Source organism: Tupaia chinensis, unplaced genomic scaffold, assembly GCF_000334495.1.
Source record: "Tupaia chinensis unplaced genomic scaffold, TupChi_1.0 Scaffold000411_1, whole genome shotgun sequence".
Taxonomy (NCBI): domain Eukaryota; kingdom Metazoa; phylum Chordata; class Mammalia; order Scandentia; family Tupaiidae; genus Tupaia; species Tupaia belangeri.
Window position 1 is genome coordinate 17,514 of NW_006159916.1, and position 17,097 is coordinate 34,610.

The 17,097-nt window shown below is 45.1% G+C and overlaps 1 protein-coding gene and 1 non-coding gene across 2 annotated transcripts in view; one reads left to right on the forward strand and one right to left on the reverse strand.

The window, feature by feature from the left end:
- The window catches only part of DNTTIP1 (deoxynucleotidyltransferase terminal interacting protein 1), a gene marked incomplete at its 5' end in the record, with an annotated part of 33,089 nt that extends 16,550 nt beyond the window's left edge, over positions 1-16,539 (reverse strand). Inside the window, 6 exon segments of the mRNA XM_014590153.1 lie at positions 1,080-1,138; positions 1,412-1,468; positions 1,732-1,800; positions 10,453-10,551; positions 15,473-15,569; positions 16,469-16,539. Of these exon segments, the coding sequence (XP_014445639.1) occupies positions 1,080-1,138; positions 1,412-1,468; positions 1,732-1,800; positions 10,453-10,551; positions 15,473-15,569; positions 16,469-16,539 (452 nt within the window).
- TRNAD-GUC (transfer RNA aspartic acid (anticodon GUC)) lies at positions 12,288-12,359 on the forward strand. The gene has a single exon. It is a non-coding gene; the product is annotated as a tRNA-Asp (tRNA).
- Positions 16,540-17,097: the final 558 nt, after the last annotated feature.

The window sequence follows — 17,097 nt, forward strand, 5'->3', positions numbered from 1 at the left end:
TCTCTCTCTCTCAAAAAAAAAAAACAAAAACAAAAAAAACACCCAACTTTGTAAATGGGGGGCAGGGGGGTGTGATGTGAACAGACAGAACACAGAGGATTTTTAGAGCAATGAAAACACTGTACGGTAGAGTAAGGGTGGACACCTCATTACACATTTGTCCAAACCCCCAGAGTGTACAAGACTGAGAGTGAACCCCAATGGACACTAAGGACTCTGGGCGATGATGCCAAGGTAGGCTTTAATCAAAACAAACGTGCTGCTCTGGTGCAGGATGGTAAAGGGAAGCTGTGCAGGTGTGGGGACAGGGAGTAGATGGGAAATCTGCACCTTCCTCTCAGTGTTGCTGGGAACCTAAAACTCCTCTAAAAAATAAGTCTTAAAAAAATTCTGGACACAGTTCAGCAGTTTTGCATCATTTTGGTTTTTATCATAGGGTGCGTGTGCTTGCCAGAGTGGGAGGGTAGGAGAGAGAGTGAGAGGGAAAGTGAGGAATCAACTACTGGAGGGACGGCCATGCTGCAGTCCCTTCTCCTCTCAGGATTTTGGGCATGCATGCACATATGCCCAGTGTGATTTTCATGCCACTGGGTCCGAGACTCGAACCGCAGTTGATCATGTGGGAGTCCAGTGCCTTAACCACCATGCCACCTGCTGGGCCATTTTGCCCCTTGTTAACTATATGACCTTGGGCAGGTAATTCTTTCTTTATTGGCAAAATCGATTATTTCTTCTTTTGAGAACAAGTTCTTCTATAAGGATGGAAGGTAAAGAATATAAGGTATCCGGATCAGGTATAAGCAAGCATTCGACATTCAATTTGCTAACAGTGAAACGACGCTAGCGTTTCAACAAAATGGGCTGAACTGTTCTGGGGCAAAAACAACCCAGGATAAAATGGCTTCCACCTCACTGCGCTCCTTCTTCACTCCTCAAACCAAGGGAACCCCCGCTCCCCCACGGTGAGTTAAGCTGATGGGGCCGATGGCACTAGGCACAGAACACAGAACTTTGGCCTCCAGGGCCACTCCCTCCCTCTGTTCCCTTTGGCTCTCACCACACTGGTGGCCCCGACTCACACCATGCCGGCGGCTGCACGGTCATTTGACAGGAGGTGTCCAGGAGGCCGTCCTTTCCTCTGCCACAAAGAACAGCTGTCAGGAGGCCTGTCCCTATGGAGTCCCCCCTGCCCCCTTCCCTTCCACCCACTGGCAGGTCCAGGATCACTTGTTGGAGATGGTTTTCTGAAGAGACCAAATGACACTAGAGAGGAAACGGGGGGAATGATTCTTTCTAGGGTTCCTGCCTCTCACATCTAAAAAGGCCCAAAAAGGGTACTGAAGTGGCCCAGCACCTTCTGGAGTTGAAGGACCCTTTCTTAGTCAGGAAATGAATCAAGGAAGTGGTTTACCTTTTTAGGAATGGGGCTTCCTCGATGGGCACATTCCTCTTCTGCTTGCCGGCCACGCTGGAAGGAAAGGGCAGGGAGTCAGTGGAACACCAGGGCCTGAAAGCTGCTGGTCCTTGGAGGTGGCAGAACAAAGATCCCTGGATGACAGCCCGCTAGCCCCTCTGTGACCCAGGCCTGAGAAGCCCATCCAGCATGATGCTCTCTGGACCAGGCCCTGCAAACGGAGGTATCTGAAACTTTTTTCCCAGCCCACATATTTCACCTGCTTCTCAGCCTGACTGCTCTTCCCCTCCAATACCCAAGGACACAGCGACTCTGACCTTTATCCCTGGAAGTTCATGGGTCAATCTGGGTACTACTTTTTCTCCGTCTGAAAACAGTAGTTTAGCCTGGGGGAAAAAGAAAAAGATCAAGTGTTAACAGTCACTATTTTGCCTCCATTTTTTTCTTTCTTTTTGGAGAGGTCTTTGCTATAGGGTGTGTGCGTCCTCCAGAAAGACAGAGAGAGACAGACAGAAAGCGAAAAATCACCCCCCAGGGGGGATGACCATGCTGCAATCCCTTCTCCTCTATTGTTCTCTTGGGGATCTTGGGCACACACGCACACACGCCCGGCGTGAGTTTAAGCCTCCGGGTCCAGGACTTGAACTGCGGTCGATTACATAGGAGTCCAGCAACATAGCCATTATGCCAACTGCTGGTCCCGAATTTCATTATTTCTTTATTAAGTTTTATTCAAGGGCAATTTTTTTTAGGTTGGGACTTTTGGGGGGTACATGTGCCTGACATGTTTTTCAAGCTGCTGGGTCCAGGACTCACACTGCACTGTGAGCTACGTGGGACCCAGCATGGTTAATCCTTAACCACCATGCCACCTGTTGGTCCTGAGTTAAGTTTAGATCACGATAAACCCTATGAAGACCAAAAGCCCAGGCATATGTGACAGAAATCCACCAGAGCAGGGGCCACTTAGGGGCTGGTCAGGAAAAGCCTTGCTGAGAAGGGGCCTCTCTGTGAGATGTGAAGGCGGCTGTAAGAAAAGCTGAGCAGAAGCATGTCAGCAGCTGAGAAGAGTGCAAAAGCCCTAAAATGGGAATTGATCTGACTCATCTGAGGAAAAAAAGGCGAGCCTGCCCAGTAATGGACAAAGGGGGGTGGGGTCCAGGAGGAGCACAGTCAGTTCCAGAGGACAGTGTTGGGCACGCACCCTGCTGGCAACACTCTTTTCTACCGGCCCCCACGGCCACACTGCCTTGTGTTTCTCCTACTTCCAACCACTCTTTCTCAGTCTTGCTGGTTATCCTTTTACTGGGACCAGCAGCTGGTGTAATGGCTATGTTGCTGGACTCCCATGTAGTTAACCGCGGTTAGAGTCCTGAACTTGGTGGCTTAAACTCACGCCAGGTGCACGTGTGTGCACACCTAAGATCCCGAGAGGAGAGGAGAATGGAGGAGAAGGGACTGAGGTGTGGCCATCCCCCCTTGGGGGGGTGATTTCTCGCTTCCTGACTCTGTCTCTCTTTGTCTTTCTGGTGAGCGCGCATGCCCTATAGCAAAAAGAAAAAAAATTATTTAACTAAATATATTTAATTAATTAATTAATTAATTAGAACAGAGAGGAATAGAGAGCGAGAGAGAGAGAGAGAAAGCAAGCTATCAGGTCCAGGATTTGAATCCAGGACTCGAACTGCAGTTGGTTGTGTGGGAGTCCAGCACCCTTAACCACCATACCACCTGCTGGCCCCTATCCTTTTAAAAGAAAATTTTATTTGATTTTTTAAATAACTTTCTAAAAAAGAATTATTTCATTTAGCTTTATTTATTTATTTATTTAATTTGACCAGAGAGGGACAGAGCAAGAGAGAGAGCGCGAGGAAAGTGAAAAAGAAAGTTACCAGGTCTGGTACTCAAACCACAGTAGGCCATGTGGGAGTCCAGTGCCCTTAACCATGATGCTATCTGCCGGCCCCGTAAAATAAAATTGAAGATCCATTTATAGGGCATGTGTGTTTTCAGGGGGTAGGGGTTGGAGGGAGAGAGAGAGAAAGTGAGAAATCACCCCCACAAAAGAGATGGCCACACTGCAATCCCTTTTCCTCCATTCTTCTCTCAGGATTCTGGGCACATATGCACACCTGACTGGTGAGTTTCTCAAGCTGCTGATCTGGGACTTGAACCTCACAGTTGGTTATGTGGGATCCAGCCGCCTTAACTACCACACTACCAGCTGGTCCTGGCTTAATACTTCTTAACCTCTTTCTAGCCTCTCATTAGATATTCTATCTGTTCTCATCTATGCTCACAGCTTTAATTAACATCTAGAGATCGAAGACTATAATTTTTTGTCTTCAGTTACAGCTGAAAGGATATCCTTTGAGAAAGATATCCTTTGGGGTCTAGACTTACCAAATGGTCTGCCCCATGTGTATGCTGACATGTCTCAAACTTGCTCAGTCAAACACTAGACTCATGATCTCCTCCAACTTTGTTCCTTTCGTGAAGAGCACACAAACTGGCATGTGTGTTTACACATGTTTCTGTGGTAATTTAATTCATACCTGTCTGCCCAACTGAGCTGTATATTCTATGGAGGGCAGGAAATCTGTCTGTTCATTTACTGAATCATTTAGCAAACATTACTGTATACATATTAAGAGTCATATTTCAGGGGCTATTAAGTGGCATAGTGGTTAAGGTGTTGGACTCTCATATGTCTTACTGTGGTTTGAGTACTGGACCCGGCAGCTTGAAAATCATGCCAAGTGTGTGTGTGTGTGTGTGTGTGTGTGTGTGTGTGTATGTGTGTGTGTGTGCCCCAAATCCTGAGTGAATGGAAGAGAAAGGACTATGGCATGGCCATCTCCCCGGGGGATGATTTCTCACTCCCTGCCCCTCTGTCTCTGGCAGTCTCTCTCCAGTAAGTGCATGTACCCTATAACAAAAATCTAAAAAAAAAAAAAAAAAATCATATTTCAGGGCTGAGAACACAGTGGTGACCAAGACAAGGCCTCAAATATTGTAAAGATTGAGACTTTATTGAGACTTTAGCTGAGGTAGGGATAGAAGTGGCAGGGAAGCAGAAGATAAACAATGGAGCTAATAATTTTAGATTGAGGGACGAGCAGTTGGTGTAATGGTTATGTTGCTGGACTCTGATGTAGTCGACCACAGTTTGAGTCCTGGACCCAGGGGCTTAAACTCACACCGGATGCATGTGCGTGTATGCCCAAGATCCCGAGAAGGGATTGTGGCATGGTCATCCCCCCTGGGGGGTGACTTCTCCCTTTCTATCTCTCTGTCTCTCTCTGTCTTTCTGGAGAGTGCAAGCTCCCTATAGCAAAACCCTCCCCAAAAAAAAAAAAAAAAATCAGATTGAAATAAATGGTGGAAATAAACAAGTGAAGGGACAGAAAGAACCGGAAGTGGGGAAGGGCGTGAGGTGAGGGGCTACTTCCTTTAGATGGAGTGGTCTGACGAGGTGCTACGTACACTAAGATTTGGAGAGAAGAAGCAGCCAGCTTGTAGAGTTATGGACAGTGCATGCCGGGCAGTGAGGACAGCAGGTGAGAAGGCCCTGAGTGTGGTGAGTTGCAGGGCCAGAAAGGAGTCCACAATGGCTAGAATAGTCAATAAAGGGGAAGTGGGGTGAAATGGAGTTAAAGAGGCGGGGCCAGTCCAGGCAGGGCTTCTGTGGTCATAGTAAGGCATGACGAACTTCATTCTGCCTGCCATGGGCAGTCACTGAAGGGTTTCAGGGTGGGAGTGACACCATCTGATTCATCTTTCAGAGATCAGGCGGGCTGCTGCGAGAATGGAAGTGAGTAAGAGCTGACATAGCTTGGGGCAGATGTACTAATTTGTGAATCATCAGTAGCTAAACTGGCTTCAAAGCCACAGCACTGGATGAAATCATCAATGAAGAGGATGAGCCACAGAAGAGATAGGTCTGAGGCCTGAAGGTGGGAATGCACCAGCAGTTTTAGGTCACGGAGAGATGAACTAGCCAGGGATGCTGAGAAGAGTAGCCAGTGAGAGTGTCGAGGTGCTGGAGCCAAGAAGAGTGTTCTAAGTAACATGAAGTAACCCACCGTGACGAATGCCAGTGAGAAAGCTGAGGACAGCAGGGTCCACAGGGGTTGGCAATGTGGAAGCTACTGGTGACCCTGATATGAGGGGTTCCAGTGAAGAGATAAGGACTGAAACCAAACAAGTAAGCAGAAGAGTGAATAGGAGGTGGGCAAGTATGCTGGTGATTTTTAGCAACCTGGGTGATATAAGGGCACAGAGAAACAGGGTGGCAGCTGAAGGGGACTGTGGGTTTCAGGGTGGTCTGCTATCGCTCACCATTATACTCTCAGTGCTCCAATGGCCGGCAGGTGGCGAAGTGGTTAAGACTTTGGATGTCCCCATGGTCAACTGCAGCTTGAGTCCCACACCTAGTGGTTTGAAATATGTTGGGCGCAAGTGTGTGTGTGTGTGTGTGCCCAAAATCCTGAGAGGAGAATGGAGAAGGGACTGCAGCACAGGCATCTCTCCTGAGGGGTGATATCTCATTCTCTGTCTCTGACTTTTTCTGACTCTCTAATAAGTGTATAAACCCTATAACAAAAATCTCTTTCTCTCTCTCAAAAAAAAAGTTAATTGAAATTATTGGTGGGTAGTGAGATATAAAAAATTTAAATTTTCTTCCTTCTATTTTCTAACTTTTTCCTCCCTCCTTTGCAGATGAGAAGGCAGATTCTGTACAGTGAGACAGTGAAGCAATTTGCCTATGGTCGTAGCAAAAGCTATGATACAGCCAGAGCGCATATCAAGGCAGCCTAAATCAAGAGAAAGTTTGGGGCTGGCCCTATGGTGCAGTGCTTAGGCACTGTGCAGAAGAAGCTGGATCTCACATGGCTGACCAGGGTCTGAGTCCCATGCCCAGTGCATGTGGCATGCCCAGAATCTGGAGAGGATGGATAATTGAAGGAAAAAAAAAAAAACTGGCGTGTTGGTTCCATGACACATGATAACGTGCTGCTCAAGAGAAGCCGCATAATACATAGGGGACACAGTTCGAATCTCTGACCCAGTCAGACTTTAGCATGCCAGGCACAGGTGCAGGTGCCCAAGATCTGACAGGCTGGAGGAAGGAGGAAGGGGAATCACAGTATGACCATGTGGAGAGGCATGTACTCTCTTGCTCGTGTGCGTGTGCATGCTCCATCAGGAATACAGAATGAAGTGCTGTGGTGTGGCCAGGCCCAGTTTCTCTACTTCTCTCCTTGTGTGTATGTGCCTTCTGTCACTTAAAAAAGAGAGAGAGAGAGAGAGAGCTTGAATTCTTTTTTTTTTTTTTTTTTTTTAGTTTACTATAGGGCATATATACTCACTGGATAGAGAGGAAGAGTGAGAAAGCACCCCTCAGGGAGAATGACCACACTGCAATCCTTTCTCTTCCACTTTCCTCTTGGGATTCTGGGCACATATGCACATGTGCCCGGCATGTATTTCAAGCCACCGGGTCCAGGTTGAGCCATTCAGTCAGTCATATGTGATCCAGCACCTTAACACGAGGCTATAGGCTGGCCCTGAAAAATCCTTTAATGCAACAAGTTCTGCATGCCCTTTAGACAAGGGGATCCCAAAGAGCTTCCAAGTATACTGGCTACTGGAAAGTTAGGCTCTCTTGTGAAGCAGATACGGTTATTATAATTATGAGTGTAACTGGAATGCATTTAATATCTAGAATGTTCTGTGTTGTATGTATCTGTGCTGTGTTGGTAGTTTCCCATTTAATCTTCACAGCAAACCACTGGTAGCAGGGAGTGGTTTTATTTCCAATTTTAGAGAAGAAGAAATTGAAGCTCAGAAAGGTTAAAAGACTTGTTCAAAATTTCTTCATCCAGTTTCAGGTGAACTAGGATCAAAGTCTAGGTTTTTAATTTCTTTTCTTTTTTCCTTTCCTCCCCCCCCCCCCCCTTTTTTTTTTTTTGAGAGTTTTTTGCTATAGGGTGCAAGTGCTTGCTATCCCAAGGAGGGATAGCCATGCCGCAGGCCCTTCTCCATTTTCCTCCAGGGATCTTGGGGACACACACACACACACACACGCACACACACACACACACACACACACACGTATGGAGTGATTTTCAAGTCACTGGGTCTGGGACTTGAACTGAGGTCAGCCATGAGGGAGCCCAGTGTCTTAACCATTATGCTACTTGCTGGCCTCTAATTTCTTTTTTAGGTATATAATTTTTCCCTGAGTAAACAAGAGAGAGACAGAGACATGCCCACACAACACCCTCAACAGGGTCCTGATGCTGAGAGCCACCCCCAGCCAGCCTCAGGTCATGGGTAAGCATGTGCCCATCATACTCAGGGAGGTTTCTGGACGTGAACTTGGAACCTTTCCATAAGGGTCATCCTTGCAGATCATTGTACTGTACTACAGCACCACCCCATCTGGCCCCCATGTTATCAATTTAATCTTGATTCAACTCAAACTTACAAGAATATTGTTAGTAAAGCTTTGTGTTTTATTATTAGCAAATGTTACAACTGTTCATAACACACTGCAGTCCTAGAGTAGATTAATGAGTTGTTCTCTTAATTTGGTTAGCTTAAATTGAACAGTTTATGAGAACCAGATTGGTTTTTACTATATTAACGGGAGAGTTCTGCCCCACCCCCCCTTTTTTTAATGGAGTGTTTTTTTTTTTTTTTGCTGTAGAGTATATGTGCAATCCCTTCTCCTCCATTCTTCTCTCAGGATTTTAGGCAGGCAAGCACATGCACCCAGTGTGAGTTTCAAGCCCCGGGTCTAGAACTCAAACCATGGTTGACCAAATGGAGTCCAGCGCCTTAACCACTACACCATTGGCCAGCCTTGAGTTCTGCCCTCTGAAGGCAGGGACCCAGGCCCTGGGTTGGCTTTCTGAGGCTATGCCTGAGTAACTAGTGGAGCCAACCAGAAGACATTCCTCTCTCATCTCACTATAACTACCCTCATAGGACTGAATTCAAACGAGTCCTTGTGGCTCTTACTATAAGGGAATCTCTGTCTTTGCCAGTTAAGGCTTCATAGTGAAGTACATAACCTGGGTGATGCTTACAACTTCTAACAGCAGCTGACATATATAAACAGGTTCTCTACTATCTCAAGAACACAGTCTGCGGGAACCAGCAGTTAGCGTAATGGCTATGTTGCTGGACTCCCACGTAGTCGACCGCAGTTCGCGTCCTGGACCCGGTGGCTTAAAACTCACGCCGGGCGTGTGTGCGTGCATGCCCAAGATCCTGAGAGGAGAATGGAGGAGAAGGGATTGCGGCATGACCATCCCCCCGGGGGGTGATTTCTCGCTTTCTGTTTCTATGTCTCTCTCTGTCTGTCTGGCGAGCGCATGTGCCCTATAGTGAAAACCTCTCAAAAAAAAAGAACACAGTCCGTTATAGACCTGAAGTCATGCCTCCTGACCACACCTGAGGCAGGGAGGCAACAAGGGTGCCCCACAACATCACAAGGGCCTGAATACTTGAAGATCCACTAAGCCTTTGCAGAAGGGAAACAGCTTAGATATTCTAATTCTTTTTCTTTTCTTTTTTTTTTTAAAGAGAGATTTTTGCTACAGGGAACATGCACTCACTGGATAGACAGAGACAGAAAGTGAGAAATCACTCCCCAGGGGTGGCCACACTGCAATCCCTTCTCCTCAATTCTCCTTTTAGGATTTTGGGCACACACACATGCCCGGTCTGAGTTTTAAGCTGCTCGATCTGGGGCTCAAACTGTGGTCGGCTACGTGGGAGTCCAGTGATGTAACCATTATACCATCTGCTTGGTCCCACTATTTTAATTCTTGCATGTTGGAAGCCACAGTTTCTATTCTTTTCTCCCCTTCCCCCCTTTAGTTTCTGCTATAGGGCACTTGTGCTTGCCAGAGATAGAGAGACTAAAGTAAGAAATTATCCCCCAGGGGGATGGCCATGCTATAGTCCCTTTTCCTTCACTCTCCTCTAAGGATTTTGGGCATGCATGCATATGTGCCTGACACTTTCAAACTGCTGGGTCTGGGACTTGAACTGTATAGTCGGCCATGTGGGATCTAGATGTCTTAACCTTCATGCTACCTGCTGTCCCTGGCCCTGATTTGTCTTTATTTTATTTTTCTAGCTTTACTGAGATATAACTGACAAATAAAACTGTATGTATTCAAGGCATATGATATGATGACTTGATATGTATATGTACACACACACTGTGTGAAGTGATTACTACCATTAATCCCCCCATCCAGGACCAGCAGTTGGCATAATGGCTATGTCACAGGACTTGAGTCCTGGACCCGGTGGCTTAAACTCACGCTGGGTGCGTGTGCGTGCATGCCCAAGATCCAGAGAGGAGAATGGAGGAGGGATTGCAGCGTGGCCATCCCCCTGAGGGGTGATTCTCGCTTTTTGTCTCTCTGTCTATCTCTGTCTTTCTGGGGAGTGCATGTGCCCTATAGCAAAAACCTCTCTAAAAAAAAAAAATTGACCCACATGTCCATCATACAGTGACCATTTTGTGCATGTACACATGCTCCCACCCATGCCTGTGGACACTTAGGATCTACTTCCTTGGCAAATTTCGAGTAAACAGCAGAGCATTATTAACTCTAGGCACCATGTTGTACATATGAATTGTAGAATTTGCTTATCTTAGAGCTGAAAGTTTGTACACTTTGACCAGCATCCCCCTACTTCCCCACCTCCCCAGCAACCACCACTCTGTTTTCTGCTTCTATGAGTTAATTAAGTCACAATTTTTCACCTATAAAACAGGGGCTAAACAATGTCTCTTGTCCAGTTCCCTCAGAGACATAATGAAACAATGCATCTAGCCCAGTGCCTGGCACAGTAGCTACTTCCCTTTCCTTCTCTGTCAGCAACGGCTCCAAGTGCTCTGTGGATATAAGTGGCTTGTTGGACATTTTCCCAAATCCCAGAGGATCACATTTCTTAGAGTCCCAAGGGCTAAATCTTGTGCCCACAACTCCAGTTCCTTTTGATCTCACCTGCTCCAAGCAGCTTCGACAGGCCTCCTGGATCAGCTGCTCTGCATCCACCTCTTCCCCAACGTTGTCTCGCACATTTAGTGCTGCCTTCTGGAAGAACTAGGGAAGCAGGACACAGGATGGGGTCAGATGTCTTGCTCATGGGCATCAAGGAGGAGGAAACCGAATACAAACTAGAAACTTTTAACTTACCCTCACATAGAAAAGTGCTTATGAGTATGGCTTTGGGATCAGACAGATTGAGATTCATATCACAGGCTCTCCCTCCTGTTATTTATTTTTTGCTATAGGACATGTGTGCTTGTCAGAGAGAGAGAGAGAAAGAGACAGAAAGAGAAGAGAGAGAAGGTGGGAAAGCAACCTCCCCCCCAGGGGTATGGCCATGCCACAATCCCCTCTCTTCCATTTTTCTCTTGGGATTTTGGGCTTGCTTGCACACACATTGGCATGATTCTCAAACCACTGGACTTGGGACCTGATCTGTGCTGTGGGCCAAGTGAGATCCAGCCGCCTTAGCCTCCATGCCACCTGCTGGCTCCTCCCTCCCCTCTTTATTTACTCTCTTAAGGATAGAATTATGAGGTGCCTAAAAGACTAATGTAAAAATAGCACAAAAATCAAAGAACAACCTAAATGTACAAGTATAGGTTAAATTATGGCATATCCACACCATGAAATATTACATTAACATTAATAATCATAGTACGGGGGGACTAGCAGGTGGCGTGGTAGTTAAGGCACTGGACACTCTCACATGGCCCAATGGCTGTCTGAGTCCCAGATCTGGTGGCTTGCTTTCTCACTTTCCCTATCTCTCTCTCTTTCTGTCTGTCTCTCTCTGGTCAAATTAAAATAAATGAATGAATAAAGAAAATAAAATAAATAATTCTTAAAATAAAACCCTTTATCTTTAAAAAAAGAATTACTTTAACTTTATTTAAAATTAAAATATAAATTTTTTAATTGTTTTATTTCTTCTTCTTTATTTTTTTCTTCTTCTTTCCTCTTCTCTAATTCTTTTCCTTTTTTTCTTTAACATCATTCCTTGGCTGCTCAGCCTCCACACACTGAGTGTCTAGACAGGTCAAAGTAAACAGTATTCAATCATGTGAATATGATTAGGGTCAGAATATTCCTCAGTTCCCACTGATTCTGACATACAAAGGGTGAAAAACAGAATGGAAGAGAAATTGCAGATCATCTCCTTGTACACATTCTTTTCCTTTTTTTCTTTAACATCATTCCTTGGCTGCTCAGCCTCCACACACTGAGTGTCTAGACAGGTCAAAGTAAACAGTATTCAATCATGTGAATATGATTAGGGTCAGAATATTCCTCAGTTCCCACTGATTCTGACATACAAAGGGTGAAAAACAGAATGGAAGAGAAATTGCAGATCATCTCCTTGTACACGCCTTTGAATGCTCAGATTGATCTTCAAGAATTAGAAAGAAACACACAATCCATCAGATGATTAGAAATCACCACAGGGTCATAAGAAATATGAGAAAGCAAGAAAATACCTCTCCTTCAAGGAAAAAGAATAACTCCTCTTCATCCTGACAGTACAATGGAACTCACAGAAATGTCAGATAAAGAATTTAGAATACTCATAGTGACAAAGCTAACATAGATGCAAGAGAAGAGAGACAATGAGCTTCATAAGAGGTAGGAGAAAGGAGTAGATGGTTCCACGAGGTGAGGATGTTCTTGCAAGATCTGAAAGAGGAAATATACACCATAAAAAAGAATCAAATGGGCTTTCTTTCAAATCCGCCATCTGCGGTGGGACCACCACCAAGATGCAGATTTTTATAAAAACCCTTACAGGGTCATCCTCATTAGTATAGTGGTGAGTATCCCCGCCTGTCACGCGGGAGACCGGGGTTCGATTCCCTGACGGGGAGACGGTGATCAGTTTAGGGAACCAGCAGTTAGCGTAATGGCTATGTCGCTGGACTCCCAGGTGGTCGACCACGGTTCGCATCCCGGACCCAGTGGCTTAAAACTCACACTGGGCGCGTGTGCGTGCGTGCCCAAGATCCTGGGAGGAGAATGGAGGAGAGGGGATTGCGGTGTGACTATCCCCTCTGGGGGGTGATTTCTCGCTTTCTGTCTCTATGTCTCTCTCTGTCTGTCTGGCGAGTGCACACGCCCTATAGCGAAAAAACCTCTCAAAAACAAGCAAACAAACAAACAAAAAACCCTTACAGGGAAGACCATCACCCTTGAAGAACTATTGGATACAATAGAATATGTAAAAGCCAAAATCCAGGATAAGGAAGGAATTCCTCCTGATTAGCAAAGACTGATTTTTGCTGACAAACAGCTGGAAGATGGGTGTACTTTGTCTGACTACAACATCCAAAAGGAGTCCATGCTTCATCTTATATTGAGACTTTGTGGTGGTGCTAAGAAAATAAAGAAGTCTTATACCACTCCCAGGAAGAATAAGCATAAGAGAAAGAAGGTTAAGTTGTCCTGAAATAGGTGGATGAAAACGGCAAAATTAGTTGCCTTCATTGGGAGTGCCCTTCCGATGAATGTGGTGCTGGAGTTTTTATGGCCAGCCATTTTGACAGACATTATTATGGCAAAAGTTGTCTGACTTACTGTTTCAACAAACCAGAAAATAAGTAATTGTTTATGAGTTAATAAAAGAAATGAACTAAAAAGAAAAAATCAAATGCAACTGATAGAGATGAAGGCTATAATACAAGAAGTCAAAACTTCCCTTGAAAGTATTAAAAACAGACGATCATACAGATCATACGAATCTCAGATATAGAAGACAGAATTGCTGGCCTAGGAAAATCCACCATGAAGACTGAGAAAATTGCTCAGAAAGAGAATAATATACAAGAAATACTGGATATCATTAAATGTCCAAACATCCAGATAATGGGTATCCCAGAAGGCAAAGAGACTAATAAGGGCATTGATAATCTATTTCATGAAATCCTGAAAGACAACTTCCTAAACCTAGAGAGGCATTTAAAGATCCAATCCCAAGAAATACATAAGACCTCAAATAGAATCAACCCAAGAAGATCTTCTTCAAGACACATTATAGCCAGGTTGACCAAAACCATAGACAAAGACAAGATACTAAGATTGGCAAGAGAGCAACATCAAGTTACCTACAAAGGATATCCCATCAGGCTCATAATGGACCTCTCATCAGAAACAACGTGAGCAAGGAAAGAATGGGAAAATACATCCAAAGTGTTAAGGGAAAAGCAATTTCAGCCAAGAATACTGTACCTGGCAAGATTATCCTTCATATGGGAAGAAAAGACAAGGACATTCTCAGATAAACAAAACCTGAGAGAATTTACCAACACCAGACCAGCTTTCCAAGAAGTTCTGAAGCGGGTGCTATACCAGAAGAACTAAATATATACACACCGAAGAAAGAGTTCAAAAATAAATAAGAAAATGGCCAACTTAATGGTAGGGACAAGTCTGGAGTTGAATATTATATCCCAGAATTTAATCAGTAAGATCAGACCACAACAGAAGATAGATTAAGTACATGAGATTGAACTGGTGAAAGAGAATCTTATGACTTCTGGGCTTTGTTTTCTAGATTTAAGGAGTTTTGTCTTGTCTCGAGCTGCCCTTGTCGCGAGCTGCCGGTAGGTGCATGTACCTACTATTTGAACAGAATCCCAACCTATTTCCTGGCTTTAAGTTTTAAGCAAAGCTCTCCTAGCATTTCTTTAATTTTGATTTATTAAAGCTAAAACTGCATTTCTTGAAATTAAAAAAATATATTTAAAAATACCTATTTAATGACTATAGTAAGCTATATAGCATCAACTAGGTGCTACTTTATAGCATATTTATTCTGTTCAGAGTTTCACACCTAAAGTCAGACATGTATTCACAGGTACGTATATTTCAGCTGAACTTGCTACTGAAAGTAGTTAAGATTATTTAAGATATTTTGTGAATCAATAAAATGTGGGAAAAAAAAAGAATAGAAAGCAACTGTAGACACCAGAGATAGTGTGGGAGGAGGGTGGGAAATGGAAGAGGGTGAGAAATAGAGGGGAAATATATATATATATATATATATATATACACACACACACACACACATACATATATATGAAACTAGAAATTATGGTGATAACATGTATGATTAAGCCACTATGCAGTATATTCTGTATGGGAAATCACATTTTGTATGCTGTAATGATGCTCAGTGGATGAATGTAAAATTAATTAATTAAAATTAAAAAAAAGAATTATGTTAACTTTATTGATTTATTTACTTTATTTCGGCCAAAGAGGGACAGAGTGAGAGAGAGCGAGCGAGAGAGAGAGCAGGAAAGTGAGAAAGCAAGCTGCCAGGTCCAGAACTTGAACCACAGTCAGCCACACGGGAGTCCAGTGCCCTTAATCACCATGCCACCTGCCGGTCCCCTTAGTGTTTTTTAAGCTGCTAGGTGTGGGACTTGAACCACATGGATCTAGTTCATTTGACCATCATGGGGTGACCCTATCCTTTAGCCAGCCCCATATTGAGGGCACATGTGTGCCCAGCGTACTCAGAAACATCTCCAGATGTGAACCTGGAATGTTCCCATGTGGTTGGCCTGGAGGTGTCAAGTTATACTGCTGTGCCACCCTCTGGCCCCAGGGGATTTTAAACAGGGGAATGACACCATGGGATTTATTTACACTAAAAAAATATTTTTAAAGGATTAATTTTATTTATCATTATTTTTTTTAATTTGCTACAGGGCACATGTGGTCACCAGAGACAGAGAGAGAGAGAAATAGGGAGGAAAAGTGAGAAATCACTCCCTGGGGGGATGGCCAAGCTGCAATCTCTTCTTCATTCACCCCTCGGGATTTTGGGCATGCAGGCACATACCTGGGTTGTTTTTCAAGTCACAGGGTCTGGGACTCAATCTGCACAGTCAGCTATGTGGTATCCAGTGCCTTAATCTCTATGCTACCTGCTGGTCCCCTCATTGTTAAGTTTTTATCCTGTGTCAGTCTGTCTCACCTTCATGTACTTGTTGAAGACAGTCTGGATCTCCTCATTGATGCTAGGCTGTAGGACAGCTCGGAGGAGATCCATGGAGATGGCAGGATCTGTGAAACTGCATTCAAAGGAAGACAAAAGTCAGAGGGTGTGTCCCAATCATACCCTCTCCCCATCTGCCCAGCCGATTACTGACAAAGGATCATTTAACAATATTAATGGATAGATTTTGCTGAAAATTAGTTATGTGTTCAGATTCTGTGCAACTCACATAAGTGCATTTACTTCATTCTCATAAATAAGTCTATGAAGTGGGTATTAATTTCTTTTTAAATTTTAATTTATTATTATTATTAGTTATTATTAAGTTTCCTATAGGGCATGTGTGCTCACCAGAGAGAAAGAGAGAGGGAAAGCAAGCCACCAGGTCTGGGACTAGCACCATGGTGAGTCACGTGAGGCCAATGTTTTAACTGCCACACCACCTGCCCCAGTAGGTATTATTTTCAAAGAGTTTTATAAAATATATTTATAAAATAGATATATATTATTTACACATATTTCTTACACTTTAACAATTATAGTGAGCCTGTACATAATCACCACCCCAGTAAAAAAACAATATATATAACTAGCATCCCAAAGTCCAATTTTGTGCTCTTTCCTTTCTCTGAGATAGATATTATCAATTTTACATTTGAGAAAAGAGACGCTCAGAGAGGTTAAGTGGCTTGCCCAAGGTCACCTAGAATCTGTATTACAACAGTTCTAACTCCAAAGCCTGCACTATGAACTCCCATGCGAGCTGACCTCTTGAGGAACGTCAAAAACGGAGGCAGTGGATATTTGGGATTTTAGTATTCAAGTCACAGATCACCTGATTTTGTATGTGTCCTGGTTTAAGGGCACACACAGAGTTACCGAACCTGAGTCTCTCCTTTTCCAGTCCAGCGCTCTTTCTACTGGGAATCCCGAAGCAGCCATCCAGGCCAGGGGCGGGGATTAAGTCAGCCTTACCTGGTTGTCATCTGTGAGCGGCGGCCCCTCCGCTGCCCCTGCCGGTGCTTTATCATTATGTTCCAAGGGTTCTGCGGAGACCAAGGGAGCAAATGTCACCGAGGTCGTGATACTGGGATGGGGTGGAGGGAGGGGCGCGTACGAAGCGAAACCTAGACATCCTCGCTTCTCAGGGCCCCTCGCCACCTCTCACTCCTGGACCGCGGGGAGACAGTGGTTGGAGGGCCCTGCCAGGGAAGAACTGAGGAAAAGTCTCCTGCCTCCAAGTCCCCAGTTCCTCCCGCCGTGCTCTGGGACAGCAGGAGGAAGGGAAGCGGCGTTGACCAAGGGGTCCTCTGTGGCAGATGTGCTGGCACTTTGCCGGATCCCAGTCCCACAACGTTACACGCAGCTACTGAACGTCCCCGCTGGACAGACGAGGAGCCGGGGTGCAGGGGTGGCCCAACTGGCCCACGTCACCTAGCCGGGAGGGCGGTCCCAGAATCTGAATTCAGGTCGTCGGACTGCGAAAATGCCAACCCCTTGGCAGCGCCAGCCGCCGCGTTCTCTCGCCCGCGGGCAGGGTCCCGGGAGCCCGAGGCCCTCCCGGCCCGAGCCCCGGTCTCCCCGGGCGCCCTCACCGTCAGAAC